Below are 18,635 nucleotides of genomic sequence, written 5' to 3' on the forward strand. Positions count from 1 at the left end.
CTGAAAGCCACAAAGAATAAGAATGATAATGAGTGCAACAGCAGCAGCAGCTGCAGTAGTAGTAGTAGTAGTAGTAGTAGTAGTAGCGGCGATGGTGATGGTGGTGGTGGTAAATAATAACCGTACCGTTAGTATCGTTTATAAAGGCTCCATCAGGCTTGCGTGCATCGGCTTTGGTCACCTAATGGCTGCTGTCCACGCTGCTCGATCTCTGGCAGCCTCTTTATTCAGTCCCCTATCCCTGGGTTCACATTCCAAGACCTCGTCCCAGGTCTTTTTCGGTCTGCTTCTCACACCCTTACTCCCGATGTTCACCCTTCACCTTCCTCACCCAATTGTCATCCTCCATCATCTCAGCATGTCCACACCATCTCAGTCTACGCCTCCTTATCACAACACTAATAGACTTCAATCCCCATCCTTTGTCTCAGCTGTTCGTTCACAATCCCATTCCCCCCAGCCCCAGGCCTGTCATGCAAGGACGTACTACACATCATCTGATTATTATTATCTCTAGGTTTGAGCCTACGAATATCTTCCTCCTTTACTGCCCTGGTCTCACTACCTTACAGCATTTCCTTACCTTATTATGACCGTCTGTTGTAAGTATAAACTAAAAAATACAAATAATGTTGCAGTTGTGGCTCCAGGTTCCTCTTCTGCAGTCTACAATACTCTTTTCAGGAAATACGGAAGTAGTTAAAGGACGACCAGGCAGATGAGCCGCCCGGTTATATCGGTGCCACCACGCAAAGGTGTCCCTCCTGACCTCCCTCATCATGCTGAGGAGGTCTAAGTAAAAAAAATTTACGCTCAGACTAAAGCTAAAAACATATAAATAATAGGACAAACACAAAATACTCACTTCCCTGATGACCGTGGACTCGTAACAATTTTTTTCTCTACTGTACAAACAACCACTGAAAAATAGAAATAAAATAATAGAAAAATAAATATCTAGTAGGATGACGGAACACGGGCAAAAATGTTTGTTCAAATTACCCGGCTTCGAATTTAAACCGCGACTGTTACAATATTTTCAATGACCTTCATCCTTGTTTAAAATGCTCAACTTTCTGTCTCACCTATTCACCCTATTAGTGCTGGAGAGGGACGCCTTCACGTGGCGGTATCGATGTTACCAGGAGACTCCACTGCCTGGTTATACAGACGCACCTCATCGCCCTCCCTTTTCCCCGAAAAGAGGATGGTGAACAACAAGAGAACAACTTCAGTCTTTAGTCCAGTATGAAGAGTTTGTCTTATATTCTAGGAAATCAGTGGCTTAACCAATCTGTCTGTCTATCTGTCTATCTATCTATCTGTCTGTCTGTACTTTTATTACCAGATCCCTTAGTCCAGGAAGGGTGGCCCACAAAAGAATCTCCTCTTCACCCTGTCTTCCATCATCAGGATTCCATCTCTCCAACTCATACACACTTTCTTATACCTCTCCATTCCAACCCTCCATCTCAACCTTGGTCCCCTCCTCCCTCTCCCCACCTCCACTTCACTCAAGGCCTCACTCTCTGTCTCTCCTTCTCCATTCTCTCCACATAGCCACACCACCTCAAGGCACTCCTATTATTTATTTTTCCTTCTGAATGCAAGAGACCTTTCCAAGCCAAATTAATGTTCTGTAATGGCTAAAATAAAACACACAAATAGACCTATTGATACATGGGTTGAGACAATGTATGAAAAGACTCATGAATGTAAATATATGAATTTATATACAGTAAGAGGGGGTATAAACGGTTAGCAGAGCAGCGAAATGGCAGGAGACAGGGCGACATGGAGGCGATTTGTTTGTTGCCTCTCCTTACGGGATTAAGGCGTCTGGCTCTGTGTATATATATATATATATATATATATATATATATATATATATATATATATATATATATATATATATATATGTACAATTATCATAAAAGGAGAAATGTTTGTGATACTTAAAACAACGTACAAACTAAGAACTCAAGAACAAATCTCTCTCTCTCTCTCCATTTCAACTGAACATTTTTAGTTAATCCAGCTTTACTTTTCAGGTGACTGCAAACGGGGATTATTTTTGTGTGAGTGAGTGATCCAGAGAGAGAGAGAGAGGGGGGGGGAAGGAAGATGGAATTAGACAGAAAGACAGAAAAGCAGAAAGGCAAACTGACGCAGAAATCAAATGGACAACTATGCATGAAAGAGAGAGAGAGAGAGAGAGAGAGAGAGAGAGAGAGAGAGAGAGAGAGAGAGATCAAAACTATGTAAAAAATACAAGGATTCACACCAGTATGGCAACCATAAACCATGCACAGGCAACGCATGAGCTATGTTTGGAACTATAGCATGCAAAACCGACACCGAATTGCATGTGTGTGTGTGTGTGTGTGTGTGTGAAGATACAATATATACGGTGTTTTGGGAATGCAGTGTATATATATATATATATGTATGACAGTTACGTCAGTGCTGGGAAAGAGAGAGAGAGAAATGGAGAAATGAATTCCCCGAGCTAGGCAACAAAGTCCATATAGCCCCGCTGGGGTTACAGGAGGGCGCTACCCCTCCCGGCAACGGTAGCCCGGGCGAGGCTCGAACTTGCGACCTCCCGATCACAAGCTCAGCGCGCTATCACTGTGCTACGCGCCCCCCAGAGAGAGAGAGAGGGAGGGGCAAATGATACTTTCATGGTCAAGCAACTCTCAGACTCCTATAACTCACTCTCAGCTGAATAAAATGGTATGGCATTAGTTGATGTAAGACTAATAGAACTGTCCTTACGATGAGGTAGTTGTTGGTGACAGTATTAACCCTCTCATCTCTTCTCTAGCTCAGTTAAGGAATGAGTAAGTGAGATATCCATATCGTGAGAGAGTTAAGGTCAGCTCCCCATACATCTGTGGTTCGTTATCTCCCTTATTACGGCGTTCCATTTGACACACACACTCTCTCTCTCTCTCTCTCACACACACACACACACACATACACATCTCAAAAAACACATAGATAAGATTGAAAAGTACAAAGGGCAGCTACAATATGGGTACCAAGCTTAAGGGATCTAAGCTACGAAGAAAGACTAGAAAAACTGAATTTACCAACACTACAGGAGAGAAGGAAAAGAGGAGATATGATTATGCTATATAAATGCATCTCAGGGAAAGAGAAAATAGACATCAATGAATATATAACCTATGGGGAAGCATCAACAAGAGGACACTGCAAAAGACTACATAAAAAAGGGAGGCAATAAAAACGTAAGGAAATTCAGTTTCCCAAATAGGGCAACTGATCAGTGGAATGCACTACCGAATGAAATGGTGTGTGCCAAATCTATCATAAATTTTAGGATATGTATGATAAAAATGGTTTAATACACGGGACAGTACGAGCTTGACACATTCACGTAATGATACAATTAGGTAAGAACAATTAGGTTAAAACACACACACACCTAACACTCCCTCCCCACATACACATAACATATCTAACACCCTCTTCCCCCTTACACACACATCTAATACCTCCTCCCCCTCACACACACATATCTAACACCACCACCCCCACACACATAACTAACACCTTCCCCCCACACATATCTAACAACCCCTCCACACACACACACACACACACACACACACACACACACACACACACACACCACAAAATTACCCACTTTAAATCACGCGCATTTTGGTCGAGACTACACACAAACCACTCAGGGAACCACCTAAGATCACGCCTGTAAATGGACGAGAATTCGTTGGGTGCGTGGTGTTGGAGGTAATGACGTTTTTATCTTGTTTTTGCCACAGTTGTCCTTCTGGAGGGGATGGATGACAGACTGACGTACTCTTTTTAACCAAACTTGGCCTTAAACTACCGTCTCTCCATCTTGAATGCTGAGTTTTAGCAAGAGACTAACACTGGAGTATGATGCTAGTCACGAAGTAGTTGTATGGAAAGGATGTACAGCCGCAGTATTGTCTTATTCTGCCATGGAACTACGTGGAATACGCTGGGAAAGAACCAAAATCTGGGCCATGTTAGTGTAAAAGAACTATAGGAAAGTGTATGTGAGTGAGTTGGAAAGGGAGGAGGAGGAGGAGACCGAGAATGAGACAAAGGGATTGGGTTACAGGTATATGAGAAAAGGTGTAGCGGGCTGGAGATAAGGCAGCCTGGTGGCACAGGACAAGGTGATGCGCAGGCGATTCGTAAGTTGCCCACCCTGTGTACGATTAAACTGTCTAGCTACAAGTGGATGGATGGATAGCTAGATAGAGCTTCAATAACCCCTTCAGTACAAGATGCCGTTTCCCCTCCTCCCTTCCTCCCTCTCCCCCCATCTCTCTGTCTGTCTGTCTGTCTCTCATACATAACAATATTTTGTCTCCTTCCACCTTCCCCCCCCCCCACCTCCTTATCCCATGAAGACGACGGTGCATTGGTCAACTCTCTTTACCTTGGGTTAACTTATCCAACTCGCATTTTGGATGAATCCGAGGTCCGTACGTTCTTGAGGCGGTCACTCCTAGACGAAGTTTGTGTGTGTGTGTGTGTGTGTGTGTGTGTGTGTGTCGCTCCCATCCATCAAGATCTCGCAACGTCACTAGCCGAGGCTAGAGTGCTCCCAGGTGACATTACACTATCGAGGAACCCCAAGCCCCCCTGAAATATCTGAACCCATATTAGTTAGCGACACGCTCTTACTTCTTCGGTCGCCCCTCCCCATAAGGAAGACATGCAGGACCTGTCTAGATACACATTCTCACCGCTTTTCTATCCTGTTCCCTAATGTACCCCCCTCAGCTTTGGTATTACCTTCCCACCGGTCGACCTCTGCCTATGTCCTTCAGTCTTAAATGCAATATTCATAGGCATGTCCAAACGAATGGATCTTGATTTTTGCTTTGTTGTTCAAGTTTCATTAGAGAGGCAACTTTCTGTCAGTTCTCAGCTCTTGATTTTTTTTTCCCCCTTCTTGTAATACAACACGACAACTAAACATACATTTAGGGGTGGGTTTTAACTGATTTGATTTGAAATATTGCTGTAAAAAATATAAATAAGATATGTCGGTAGGAAAGTACAATTTTGAATTTGTTGCGTGAGCTGATATATCAATTTTGTTTATCTGGTGTTTAACAATACCGATAAAAAACAAACAAACTACGGTACACCTAATCGATAAGCAAGTTTTGAATTTGAATTTGAAATATTTATTGTTGTGAGAGGTACAGAGTGCTTATAAGCCCATATTCTTCCAATCCATCGATTATCATGTTACGTTGTGCTATTTTCGCATTATGAATCGTTTGTTTACCTTATTTCTGCTTGATCAATCCTAGATGGCAAAAGATGGCAGCACCAGTTAATGAACTGAAGCAAAATAATCTTGACCATATTCACTTTTAAAAATGAAACTCAACTCACTGATATCCATATGGTCAGTATGTGCAGCTAAACTATTTATAGCTATCTACTTCATTCCTACACTGATATATGCCACCGATATTACTTTAAGAGGAATGTTTTTGTACGCAGTCCTGAAAGCAAGATAAGCTATCAGGCATTATTACAGGATCACCAATAGAACATGTTATGCTAGTTATGCATTTAGTCAACTCCGGTTAGCATCAAATAATTACTTTCTCTCGATGAGAAGTCTAGTAATATCTTTCAGAGCTGTTAAAATTTAATGTGTCCCCTATAGATTAATAGTATTAATAGTAGTTATGTTCTGGAAATTATTGCATTTGACACTATTCTGATGACTTCTTGAGTAAATTTAGCAACATTTGCTAGCGAAGCTTTGGCAACTCTGCTGGTGCCGGGGATAGGAGTCCGGGGAAGGAAGAAGGAAGTGTTGGTGTTAAATATCCCATCGTAGAAATGTGCTGAGGCTTCGAGAGGCTTACATCAAGGCCTTCAGGATGGGGACGACGCAGAGCACTAGGAAAATAACTCTGGTCAACGATGAAAAAGCGGGAGTTATTAAGGTCAGCCAGCGTAATCTCTTGATCCAACCACTATGGGAGGAGGGGACAAATTTATTTTCATGGCGTTAACTTTCCTACAGTTGAAGCATATCATCTGGCGTTTGCTGGAGTGATCCCCAAGTAATTTTCTTGGTACGTACAAGATTTCCCCGAGCTAGACCTAGATAGATCATATAGCCCTGTTAGGGTTACAGGAGAGCGATACCCCTCCCAGCAAAGGCAGCTGCCTGGACGGGACTTGAAATACTAGAGTTATTCCGACCAAGAGAAGGTTCATGGTTGGTTTATAAACATACCATTAAGACTGGTAAATAATGTCGTCAGACAGCTGAAATACTTTGCAAATTATAGCTTTTTTGACCAACAAAATGTTGTGCTATCTTTCTCAGGCTTTAGGACTCGCTCCTAGCAAAATAAAAGTGTTTGGTATTAACTGAGAGCAACTGCTACAGATGCCACAGTTAATTGATTCATTGTCTTGCAGCTCCAACATTTATCTGGACAGTTAAAGTTTCAGTCCTGTGTGGACATTTCATTCAACAGCCTCCATTGTTTTGCATATTTATATATTTTTTTGCCAGACTTTTGGAGAGGATAGAGTACGAGAGGCTAATGAGGAGTGTGTATATGAGTGAGGTGGAGGGGGGGAGTTGGAGAGGGAGGCCAAGGGTTAGTTGGAGGGTTGGAGTCGTGGAGAGGTGTATGAGAGAAGGGGTTGGGAGCTGGAGGGAGGGCAGTAAAAAGGCAGGGGACAGGACAACATGGCAGCAATTTGTTTGTGGCCACCCCTTTATGGGATTAAGGCATTTAGCAAAAAATTTAAAGTATTGAAGATGGAGCTTTTCGTCTTTTTCCTGCCTATCTCTATTTGCTCAGTGACAAAACAAGATTATATTTTGGCCCTACCTAGTTCCATAGCACATCATCATGAATAGCACCATATTAGTGTTAAACTCTTGTGCTTAGCATTCAAGATGAGAGATGACAATTTTATGTCTAGTTGAAGTGATCAGAGTATAGCTATTGACTGTAATCTTTTCAGCACATTGATGTTATATTTGTCATGCTCCCAGCAGACAGTTTTATCAGACCTTCTGAAGAATCTGCAGTACCAGTAGTGGTGGCATTACCCTACTGCAGGGTATGGTACAGGCTGCTTCTAACTTCTCCTGTGTGAAAAGTTTATCTCAGGTTGGAAAAACTGTCAGAGATAGTGATAAAGCTGAATTACCATACCGTACTGTAAGGCTTCACCATCCCACCATTATTTGGCTAAAGTGAACAATTATTCCATGAAGACTCAGTGCTATGGTACATAACATTCTAATTTATCACCACTCAGGTTTGGGTTATGTAATTCTCCAGAATACCCTTTACTGTGGTGCAGGAAAGGCCTGCCCTCATGCAGTAGCAGTGATGTAATCAAGCATGTAGTATTACTTGCAGTGTAAAGTATCTGCTTTGGTTAGTGTTTAGAAAGCAGTTGCTTTGTGATTCACGTTTAAATAATATTAGTAAGCACACTTAACATGCGCTTTGTTTTACAGTTGTCGGAGTCGCTGGCGTATCGTCTTCGTGGTCAGATAGAAGGTCAGCAAGCAGCAGCAGCAGCAGCAGCAGGCCCAGCAGCTGCCCCGGAACCAACCCCTGTCACCCCACCCCCCATGCCCCCACCCCCTGTGCCCTCTCCACCTATACCAGCTGCCCCTCTCCTCCCTGAGCCCCCCAGTTACCCCTTCGGTGCCCCGAGTCAAGCCCCCAGGGAGTCACGAGGCGAGGGTGAGTCCCCCCCAACACCCCCAGCCGAGGTGCCCGTAGAGTCTGGTGTGGCTGAGTTAGAGCGCGTAGAGTCAGTGTCAGGTGAGAGTTCTGAGCCTCCGCCTGCATCTACTCATGAGACAGCCCAGTCTGTGGATGATACTGGTAGTATCTCTGAGCCCTTAGAAGTCACCCCTATTCCCCCTGTGCCCTCTGAGCCAGCAACATCTGTGGTTGACAAAGGGGCCACGACAGGAGTGGGCGAGACAGCGACGGAGAAAGTGGTTGTGTTGCCTCCAGCTGATACTCTCATGGCAGCAGCCTTTAGTATCCCAGCCACAGAAAGTAGGTGGTGGAGGTGGCTCGGCTGACTGGCCACCTGTAAACTGCATCAGCATGGGAATGGGGTCCTTAGTTTGTGCACTGATTGGCTCTTGTATGATTGGCATTAGTCTACTCTCATTTGCATTTGCTTTATGGAAACTGTTTTGTACTGCTAAAATTGTACTTCAGAATTTTGTATATGTTATGAAAACAAGCTCTTGATTTGGAACAGAAGTGCTACACTGAAATTCTTACATACTGATAACACATCCCGTTGTAGAAGTCACTGTTACATGCAGTACAAAGAAAGAATTGAACTATTGCTGAAATTATCCCAGAAATTGAAGTGCACACTGAATATGGTATACAGCATATCACAGGACACATTACACCTGGATTATGGAACAAGAAACAGCTCCAGTACACCTGGATTGCTGAACGAGAAACAGCTCCAGTGGTACTTTAGGATCATCATCATCATATCACAGTTTCCCACTGATATATAAGATGGGTAGCAGCCATATATATACTTACAGTATATAGGAACAGAGCACAAAAGTTGAAGGTAGAAGGAACTAGTAAGTTGAGTCATTTGTAAGGCAGTTTACTTCCCCTTAGTCATTGTTTTATAACTGGTGTAAATTGTACCTCATATAAGGCTTGCAGTTTGTCCCATGCAAACCTTCTTTGTGCCTTATATGAGGTCTGCTGCTTGACAAGGGTTAACAGAATAATCATCAGTAATATATTCATTCCCTCATTATTCAAGCCATCAGGATTCAGATTCATTGTCAGCAGCAGAAATAATTTGGCGACTTCTCTACATTTTTATACTAATGAGGCCAGTAGACTTTGATTATTTGCTGTGTTCATGTACTAGACACATTGCTTTATATATTTCAAAGCCATTAGACTTGATCCTTGGCTAGTGTAATGATAGTGGCTTGTAGTAGCATATTGGTTCTGAAAATAATATCCAATATTGCAGGGTGCTCCATATAGCTAATACTGTCCGTTTGAGGAATGTTCTGCATTAGATGTTCAACCATCAGTTTTAGCCCCTGGGTGTCAAACAGTGTATATTGTGATTTTTTTTTTTGTAACTTGACAAAATCCCAAATCCATTCCAGCTCACTTGATAACCAGATATATGTCAGACTGGAGGTTTGAAATGACTTGTTGTGAAGGAGACTCATTCTTACCTCGTCATATCCCATGCAACCATGATTTATATTCAAGTTGTGGAAATAGCCTACAGTGAAGTAGTAGCCACTCATCTGTCTGATGATTGATTGTGTGAGAGATGAGTATATGGGACCTGATGGTTTCTTCATTTCCTCACCCCATCCCCACCCATCTCACATACAGTTAACATATAGATGAGTGTCTGATTATTGCATCAGTACAGCATAGCTGATTTGCTTTTACCTGATGAAACTGGGCCACTTCTACAGTTTCAGTACTAGGTCATAGTTGCATGGAATTTGATAAGCCTTTGTGACAAGATAAGCATTAGTCTTTTTGGTTACTAGTAATATTGACCCTCCATTGTGACAACACATGGCCATCAGCTGAGCAGAAAAAGGTAAGGGATCTTTGTCAGGTTATATAAAGCACTCTTAGCACTTGTCATGTATTCAGAGGTTTGCATTGGTGGGCAGGTGTCAAATGTGGGACATTCCTCAACTGTAATGGGCTAATTTTATACAAGTGCTAACTATACAGTATTATACATGCTAAATTTTACAGTCACAAGCTGTTCATGAAAGTCACAGGCAGGTAAGATTCTAACATTTTAAGTTTTCTATAGTTTTTATTTCATTACTTCTTTCTTGTTATTTTAAAGTTAGCCTGTTCCCTAGTTTGTTAATTTGCAAGATGTGTGGTGACCATCATCATCTCACGTGATGTGGTGCTGCCTGCTGCATCATTCACCTTTATCATTCTGTTTCTGTGTCTGCTCTCCCCTCTTCCTACTTGTTCCTTTCCATCATGTCACTTTTTATTGCTCTTCTTTACACTTCAGGTGGCTCTGCTCTGAGTGACAAGCCTAATGGTTTCTTGTAACCCAGGAAACCATTTACAACACTGGTTGGTAACCATGTAACCAAATAATTGGGTGATGCGGAGCCTCCTGTGCCCTTGTTAATTGGATGGAAAGTTGTAAATGCAGCGTTCATCCAGGACACAAACTTCCATACTCTTCCCCATGCCTTACTGTCATAGAGGGCTGTCAGCCACAGGGGAGCATCAGGTCACTGAATGGGGATGGCCCAGCAGAGGCAGTGCTTGGCTGTGGTTGATGGGTCTGCATGGCCAGGCAGGCTGGGATTGATCAATACCATTAAGACATTTTGCTGTGTTCTGTTCTTTGTCTTGCCACTTACCAGTATATGTTGTTCACCTGTGTATAGAAAGGTTTTTGTTATTTTATGGCATTTGTATACACATTAAGGAACCATATAGTAATTTATTATTCCATGCCATTTCTACTCTCAGCTTGGCTAGGAAAGTCTGTCCATTCAACAGAAATCATCAGTAATGCTTTCAGTTTTTTTTTTTTTTTTTTTTTTTTTTTTTTTTAAAGACGACCTTACAGTCTGAAGGTGTTGAAGGTGATAACTAGTAATTACCTGTGGTGTTGGCAAGGTTTTGTAGGAGTGTGCAGTAGCATTTGCCATAATTTCAGTTGCATGCTTTATTTCCCCACCCTGCCCCACCCTACCCATAACTTCTAACCCTTCCTAATACCTCATCCTTCTGACCTTAGCTACTAACTGGTTCCAGGCTCCTGACTGGGCCTGTTTGTATGTACGTGTGTGTGTGTGTGTGTGTGTGTGTGTGTGTTACAGTACAGTAAATTCTCTGTATAAGAAACTATTTGGAGGTACAGGATTACCCTGATTTCCAGCACAATAACTGAACACTCGCTAGCCAGACTAAAGAAATTGGGGAGCATTCCCACACTCTGAATGGCTGTCAATTCGCATGTCCGAACACTCTGCCACGCCCTAAGTTTGAAAGTCGCGTGTCCAAACACGGATGTGGTGGTGCACGCGGCTCTCACTGTCCTCCCTCCGTCCCTTCACTTCTTCCCCCTGTCCTCAACCATGAAAGATATATATATATATATATATAGAGAGAGAGAGAGAGAGAGAGCCTCTGTGGTACAGTGGTAGAGTGTGTGTTTCGTACACGGGTGAGCCAGGGTTCGCGCCCCGCCAGGGTCATAAACTTTGGGAGTGTTCACCCGGCCACGTACTGCATTGGCAGACACAAGGGGTGCTGTGGTTGAACCAGTGTCGCTTACTATAAAGTATGCTTGCACCCAGTTGGCTTGTGCGTGCCGATTACACTTGGTTCACAGACTATACATACATCCAAAGCCACTCCAACACTACAATTACACTTACAAGCACTTCTAACCCTACATACAATCTCCACCGGACAGCCTAAGCCACTTGGTAGAGATACATTGGCTTTATCGTCCCGACTTCGGTCAGGATAGGCCGGTGGGTCTGCTTGACCATGGTAATTGCTTGGCTGTGGTTTATAGGTCTGCCTTACCAGATAGAGTAATGTCAGACACCAGAAATCAGTGTTGTACAGTGTACTGTAGTGACCTTTTAAAAGGGCTTTCAAAGTTAGAGTATGTACGAAGTCCATTATCCAGATGGATCCTCTATCCAGACATGCCTTTGGCTCTGTTATGTTGGATATTTGAGGGATTATTGCTTGTGTTTATATATATATATATATATATATATATATATATATATATATATATGTATATATATATATACACACACACACACACGGGATATACTTCTGATACCTACTGTTTATTTCAAAGTATCGATACTGATCGCTGGGTATCGATTACTATGAGTGCTGATGCGAAAAAGTTCAATTTTTTTACTGGAAATATGTTTTAAAAGTTTACTGGAAAGCGTTGATTTTATTTATTACTCCACTGAAAGGCAGTGTCCCAATTCACATTCACAGACTAGTTTGTCAGGTGGTTATAGTAGCTTTGAATGCATCCATTGCATCAGGTGACCGACTTAACAAGGCAGTAATTACATAAATTGAGGAATTGGTATTGGTAATTGATACTGCCGATACTGGCCAAGAAAATGCAGTATTCAGTATCGTATCGAAATGTAATCATCGATATCGCTCATCACTGTAACCCCCCCCCCAGTCCCTCCTCCATCCCCTGCCACGCTTAGTCTCCCTCTCTGTCGCCTCACCCTCCTCCACCCCTGCTTAGCACTCTGTCTGCCTGGACCGCGCTCGTCCACTCTCGCTGTTTCTGTTGCCCTGAATGCATCTCGGCACCACACCTCCCGCCACCTTACCTTCTTGCATACGTGATGTTTAATGCCCCATTTTTTAGCAATAGTATTGTTTGTTAGGGTAATAACATTACCTACGGTATTTCTGTCATTCTCTATTGATTGGGTAAAGAACTGTGTATGAGAGTTTGGGTTTGTGCCTGGAACGCATCTCAGGCTTTTCTTCAGTATCTTATGGGGAAAATTTCTTTGATATCTGGCAACTCGCTGTCCGAACACTCCCACCGGCACACAACACTGCTGGATGTCGGGGTATACCTGTACATTGGGTTTTTGTATCTAATTTTTGATAGAATGTTAATTACAGTGGAATCTCCTAAATTGCGGTGTTGTGAGACTGGGCACAAGCCACAATTTGAGATTTCTGCGATTTAGAAATAACTAATCTCGTGGGGATATGGGTCTGTCATCTCGGAAAAGTTGTCCCCCTTATCCCCAAACCCGCATCATTCTGGTCACCAGCGAACACTAGCAACCTTCATAATTGGCATGGGAAGGAAGTGCTGTGATTGAATATGATTTGTTTAGTTATTGCCGTGCTTGACTGATTGGTTTATGTCCAGCTAGATGTGCGGACTTGAGGTAATGGTTCCACGTATTACACATGGCATTGGAAAAGTGTCACTTTTGATGGCTGCATCAGCAAGTTACGTGTCATTCTTATGTTTTACTGATGTTGCAAACTTGCATGATGTTTCATATCACGAATCCGCTATTTAGAACCGTGGGATTTAGGAGATTCCACTGTAGTTCATCATATAGGTACAGTATGTACTCAGGTTCGTTTGATACTTATGACACCTGAAGGGTTTGCATATTGCATTTTATTTTTCTGTGAATGGCTGATCACTCAGCTGCATCTGTCTTATATACCAATGCTTTTCCATTACTTTATTTGAAGAGATTGTTCAGTTGCCTCAAAGAGTCTGTTAAAGCTGAAAATTGACAGTTGAGGTTCATTATAGAGACTTTGCTGTACAGTATGTGGTGTGGGCGTGTTGTGTGATTGACCTGATTGAGAATTGTGTAGTTTATGGTGTGGCATTTGAGCTACCTTTAAAAATTACTCTTAGGACTTTTAGTTTCATTTATATCACTAACTGCTTGATTCATTCCAGTAAAGATTTAATTCATACATGTGATGATTAGTTTATAAAATTAAGATGACATTTGCTGTAACGTGTGGTTTATTAAAACACTCATTTTAAATCACTTATACCGTGAGTTTTAAATCACTTATCAGGTTAGGTTCAGATGTGTCATAAGAGCTAACGACTTCCTTAGGAAGAAATGGTGTTTCCGAGAAACAAAAGACCATACTATGAGTTATTTTTTAATTGTTGTTACTATTATTATTATTATTATTATCACCATCGTATGTTGCATTAGCAGTAGTCATTATGGTTCCATTGCCAACAGCTGAGGCTGCCACACCTGACACCACTCCATCACCTCCTGCTGTGGCCCCTGCAGTGTCAGAGTTGGTGGTGACCATCCCACAGGAGCCATCTGGTACCACACACAAACCCCAGTCTGATGTGGACATAGCCATCAAGTAAGTGGTCATGGTGAAAATACTTATAGCATCCCATCTTATGTTACTGTGGTGCATTCATTTTAACCAGGCAGAGACCCCTAATTCATTTAATTTCAGTTGATGCCCAGGTGTAGTCAGATTGGAAGGTTGATTTGACAGGTAACCAGAGAGATTTACTCGTGCCAAATAATTAAGTCATACTGAATTTCATGCAACTTTAACTAAGTATTCAAGTTGTGGCAGTGGGTAATTTCTGCCAGGTGAAAATAAATCCTGTATAGTCAGGTTAAAAAAAGAAGAAAGAATAAAATCATCATCATCATCATCATCAATCATCATCATCATCATCATCATCATCATCATCATCATCATCATCATCATCATCATCATCAACATGCTTTCTTCCCACCTAAGGATGTAGTAAGGTAGGATCCAGAAAACAAAGAAAGAAAAGTATAAAAGAGAGAGAGACAAGCAAGTGAAGCAACAGCTTCTAAAATGCCAGTACAGGTCTCCCTTGTTTTACGATTGGTATGTGTTCCTAGAAAGGCAATCGTAAACCGAAATATCGTAAAGCGAAATTAAGGTTTAATGGGATAAATAGGGATGCGTTCCAGGACTCGTGTATAAGGAACCCAAGACCCATACAAGTGATCTAATATGCAATAATAATGATGATGTTTTATGTATTGTAGAGTCGTGCATGTCTCCCCAGCTTTCTTAATGTTGACAGCATGCTTTATAACAGTCGATACAGTCGACTGTGCAAGACTCATGGAATGAGCGATGGAGTTTGCCCCTCACCTGCTTTGTGCTGCTTCACAATATTAAGCTTAGACTCCAGGGTTAAGGACGTTCTTGCTTTCTTTGGCTTCATATCACCTGCACCAGATGTTGCAGGGCGTTTACAAGACATCACGGTGGTGGCACTAGGGGTGCAAAATATGAAGAACAGGAGAAATAGTAATATCATGGGCACTGATGCACACAGATGCACAGAGGTTGTATGCTGAACAAGCACGCGGGTGAGACTGGCAAAAGCGTGGGAAACTGTGTGGGTGGGGCGGGTATGCCACGCATCTCTCAGCTGATCTGCCTGTGAGTGCAGGATTTCCACATGCCCAGTCGTAAATGCGAGGGAGCTAAATCATAAAATGAACACTTGGTACTAAAGAAGAAGGATCGTAAATGCGAAATATCGTAAAACGATACAACGTAAAACAAGGGAGACCTGTACTACCTTTAGGTCCCAACAGCGGAGAGGTAATTAGCCGGTTATGACTTCTGGTTTAGCTTCCAGTGTATAAAAACATCGTCATTGGTACCATGACAGCCTCAATATGGGGATTCCCCTAAGAGGAAGTATAGCATCATTTGCTCAGATTGACTTGGGTAGCTTTAGGAAGTTGTTTTGGTGACTTGAATTTTGATTTGTAGTAAGTTTTGACTTTTCAGAGCTGGGCCAGGACCGAGCCTAAGCCAGCCTGGTGGTACCATCCCACCGTGGTCTATATATGCTGAGGAGGCCCATCTTATGGTTATGAGGCTAAGAGAGGAGAAGGAGCAAGAGATCAAGAAGCTTAATGAGGACTGGCGTGACAAAATGGATGCAAGGGAGCAGGAGGTCAGCTGCCTGTGTATTGTTAGGAGTGAACCTGTATGAGGTGAAATGGGAAGACATAACCAAAGATGAGGTGGTGGGGGCAGGTTGGAGAGGTATATGAATGATAATGTACAAAGGAGTACAGAGGACAGCAAACAACAACAGATTGACTATAATATCTAATTCTATAAGATGAAGATAAGGGAGGGCAACCTGATGGTGGAGAACAGGGTGATGTGGAGGTGATTGTTCATGGCTGTCCCCTCTAGGGTTAAGACATCTGGTTTTAGATACATAGAGCATCCAGTTCTTTAAGGGTGCAGATTATTGTGTTAGCCTTGTCCCCCCACCAAGAACAATTTCAATATGGTCTTAGGTTTGTGTTTGGTGCAGCTCATGACTGTAGGAAGAGAAACTTTTGGTGCAGTGCACCATGAAGATGATAGCACAATTTTGTGTCTTTTAGTTTTTAGCACAGTATCCCACAGTTCTGGAGTAGGTCGTGGACAGGCTGATTACATAATGGGATAGCTGAATGAAGCACTGTATAACTTCTGTGAAATGTATTTTTTTTATGTTCACAGGCTCCCAGTGTTGCCTTTCCTGTTAATCTTACTGTGCATTACAAGCAGTTACGTGAAATTCAGCGGCCCAGATTGTAAAGTTCTAAATTTGAGGTACAAGGATGTAATAACTGTTTGATGGAATGTGAAGTAGCTGTGTGGAAAAAACTGCAGCATGGGAAACTTTGAGTGTTGTAGTGTGCCATTATTAATGTGTGAATTACATCAATCAGTTCATCAAGATGGCTGGATTCTCAAGAGGATGAAGTAAGCAGCACTGTGAACAAGGTTTAGAGGAATATGAAGTAGCTCTAAGAAATAGTAATAGAGAAGGATTGTAGATGGTAAGCTGCTAGGTGCCATCAGTAGTTTTTATGATGGTAGTTGGGCATGTGTAAGGGTAAATGGGCATCTAAGTGAATGGTTCATGATCAGTGTGGGCATGCAAAAAAGGTTGTGTGATGTCCCCATGGTTGTTCAGTGTGTGTGTGTGTGTGTGTATGTATATATATATATATATATATATATATATGGATGGGGTGGTGAGAGAAGTAAAAACATGAGTAATGGAGAGAGGGATGGCACTGGTAATCAATGGTGATGGATGGAATATCTCAAATTTGTTGAATGCTGATGATGCAGTATTACTTGCCAGTGCCGAACAACACCTTGGTAGACTAGTGCAGAGTTTTGCTGATGTCTGTGAACATTGTCCCTTGAGAGTAAATGTAAAGAGTAAAGTGATTGAGAGATAAGGTGACTCCCAGTGTGATTTTAAGAGTGAATGGAGAGAGACTGGAATTGGTGAGAGAGTTCAAATGCCTGAGTACAATGATAGAAAAGAGGAAAATGTGCAAAAGAAGTGGAAAGTAGAATGACAATGAAGGAAAGTAGCTGGTGCTATGAAGGCCTTGTTAAGAAACAGAGGCTTGAGTGTTGCAGCTGCACGGGGCTTACATGAAGGAGTGTCAGTGCCAACTTTAATATATGGATGTGAGACTATGGTGTGGCATGAAAATGAAAAGTTAAGAGTGACAGCAGTGGAGATGGGCCTGCTGAGGAACATATGTGGAGTACAGAGAGTGGATAGGATACGAAATAATGTGATTCGTGAAAGATGTGGAGTGAGGAAGTCTGTGGACACCAGAATCAAAGAGTGTGTACTGAGATGGTATGGTCATGTGGAGAGAATGGATAACAATAGAATGGTGAAAAAGGTATACCTGAATGATTTTGAAGGAGGAAGAAGGTGAGGTAGGCCAAGAAGGCGGAGAGATATGGTGGATGAGTGTGTGAGGAAGAAAGGTGTGGAAGTCAGTGAGGCTAGGGGACTGACAAGAGATCGAGCTGGCTGGATGAATGTTGTGAGAAGTGCATGATCAGGGATTTGGCACTCCTTTTTAATGTGATAGCGTCTGTATTGACTCTATCAGATACGTTAATGTGGAGCAACAGAATGTGGTGAATGTTTTTGGCGTATCAGAGAGAGCCAGGATTCCGGGGGCTTATATGATGAGCGAAAGGGCAGACTTGGGCTGTCTGGACATTGCTACTCTTCACCCCGCCCTAGGGTGGGAATGGAGGTCCGGATGATGATGATGATGATGATTGAAAGCTTTGTGTTGTGCCAGCATTGATGTGCATTTTAAATCACTCAGTTCATCAAGATGGCCAGACTCTCGGAGGATGAAATAAGCAGCTCAGTGAAGGAGGTTGAGCGTTTGTTTGTGCGAGCATCGTGTTCGCCAGTGTGCCAGAACCAGCAGGAGGCGGTGATGAGATGCTATCAGGAGCACCCACGCCAGGCCCTGCGCTGTGCCAGAGATGTCGATTCCTTCACTCAGTGTGTGGACCTAGCTAGACTGGTAAGTTGTAGTCATTCTCCTGTATTCCTCAATATATTAATTTTACCTTAACTTGGCTTAAAATTACTATCTCTTAATCTTGAATTCTGAGCTGTTACAACAGATTAACATTGTCATCAACCAGACTTTTTTTTTTTTTTTCTCTCCAACTAAGGATGGGGTGAGGTAGAGTCCAGTGAGCAAGAAAAAAAACGTATTAAATGGGCCACACATTCATTCACCATTTAAGTACTCCAATCCCTACTCCACCACATAGGCATAAACATCCGTACTTATGTACTTCGTACTTCCCAACAAACAACTTTTCCCAATGTATTTATAATTCTTCCATTTCAACTCTTCATAGCACTGTAATATCAAGATACAATAATCATTTTTTTCTTTTGCAGCAATCTGTGATGAAGGAGAGAGTTAACTAGCTGATATCGTAGCCGTAGGAGAGCATTGTTCACAAGCTTGGGTCTTGTTCCTCCTGCCAGTGTCTGTACAGTTACTGCCTCTCGGGCCACTGTTTATGCCCAAGAATTGTAAATGCCTATTTTAGGACTTCAGGTAACTTTCTTCTGTACATTAAGTGAGCTCTTTAAGTAATAAAAATATTTACTTCTGTATCCAAATGTTTTTTAGA

The 18,635-nt window shown here is 42.2% G+C and overlaps 1 protein-coding gene across 2 annotated transcripts; it reads left to right on the forward strand.

Annotated features, from left to right (window-relative positions):
* Nucleotides 1-5,825: 5,825 nt before the first annotated feature.
* On the forward strand, nt 5,826-18,616 carry Chchd3 (Coiled-coil-helix-coiled-coil-helix domain containing 3). 2 transcript variants are annotated; one of them, XM_080272220.1, is made up of 6 exons: nt 5,826-5,999; nt 7,547-7,778; nt 13,859-13,994; nt 15,432-15,600; nt 17,801-18,007; nt 18,397-18,616. In XM_080272220.1, the coding sequence occupies exons 1-6, from the start codon at nt 5,934-5,936 to the stop codon at nt 18,424-18,426; spliced, it is 840 nt and encodes a 279-aa protein (XP_080128346.1). In that variant the 5' UTR covers nt 5,826-5,933; the 3' UTR covers nt 18,427-18,616. The 2 variants fall into 2 exon arrangements, with proteins under 2 accessions (XP_080128346.1, XP_080128347.1); XM_080272221.1 differs by having other exon boundaries at nt 7,547-7,589.
* Nucleotides 18,617-18,635: the final 19 nt, after the last annotated feature.

The sequence above is a fragment of the Coenobita brevimanus genome, chromosome 50, assembly GCF_032717465.1.
Source record: "Coenobita brevimanus isolate Jiangsu-jjx chromosome 50, ASM3271746v2, whole genome shotgun sequence".
In the NCBI taxonomy this organism is placed as follows: Eukaryota; Metazoa; Arthropoda; class Malacostraca; order Decapoda; family Coenobitidae; genus Coenobita; species Coenobita brevimanus.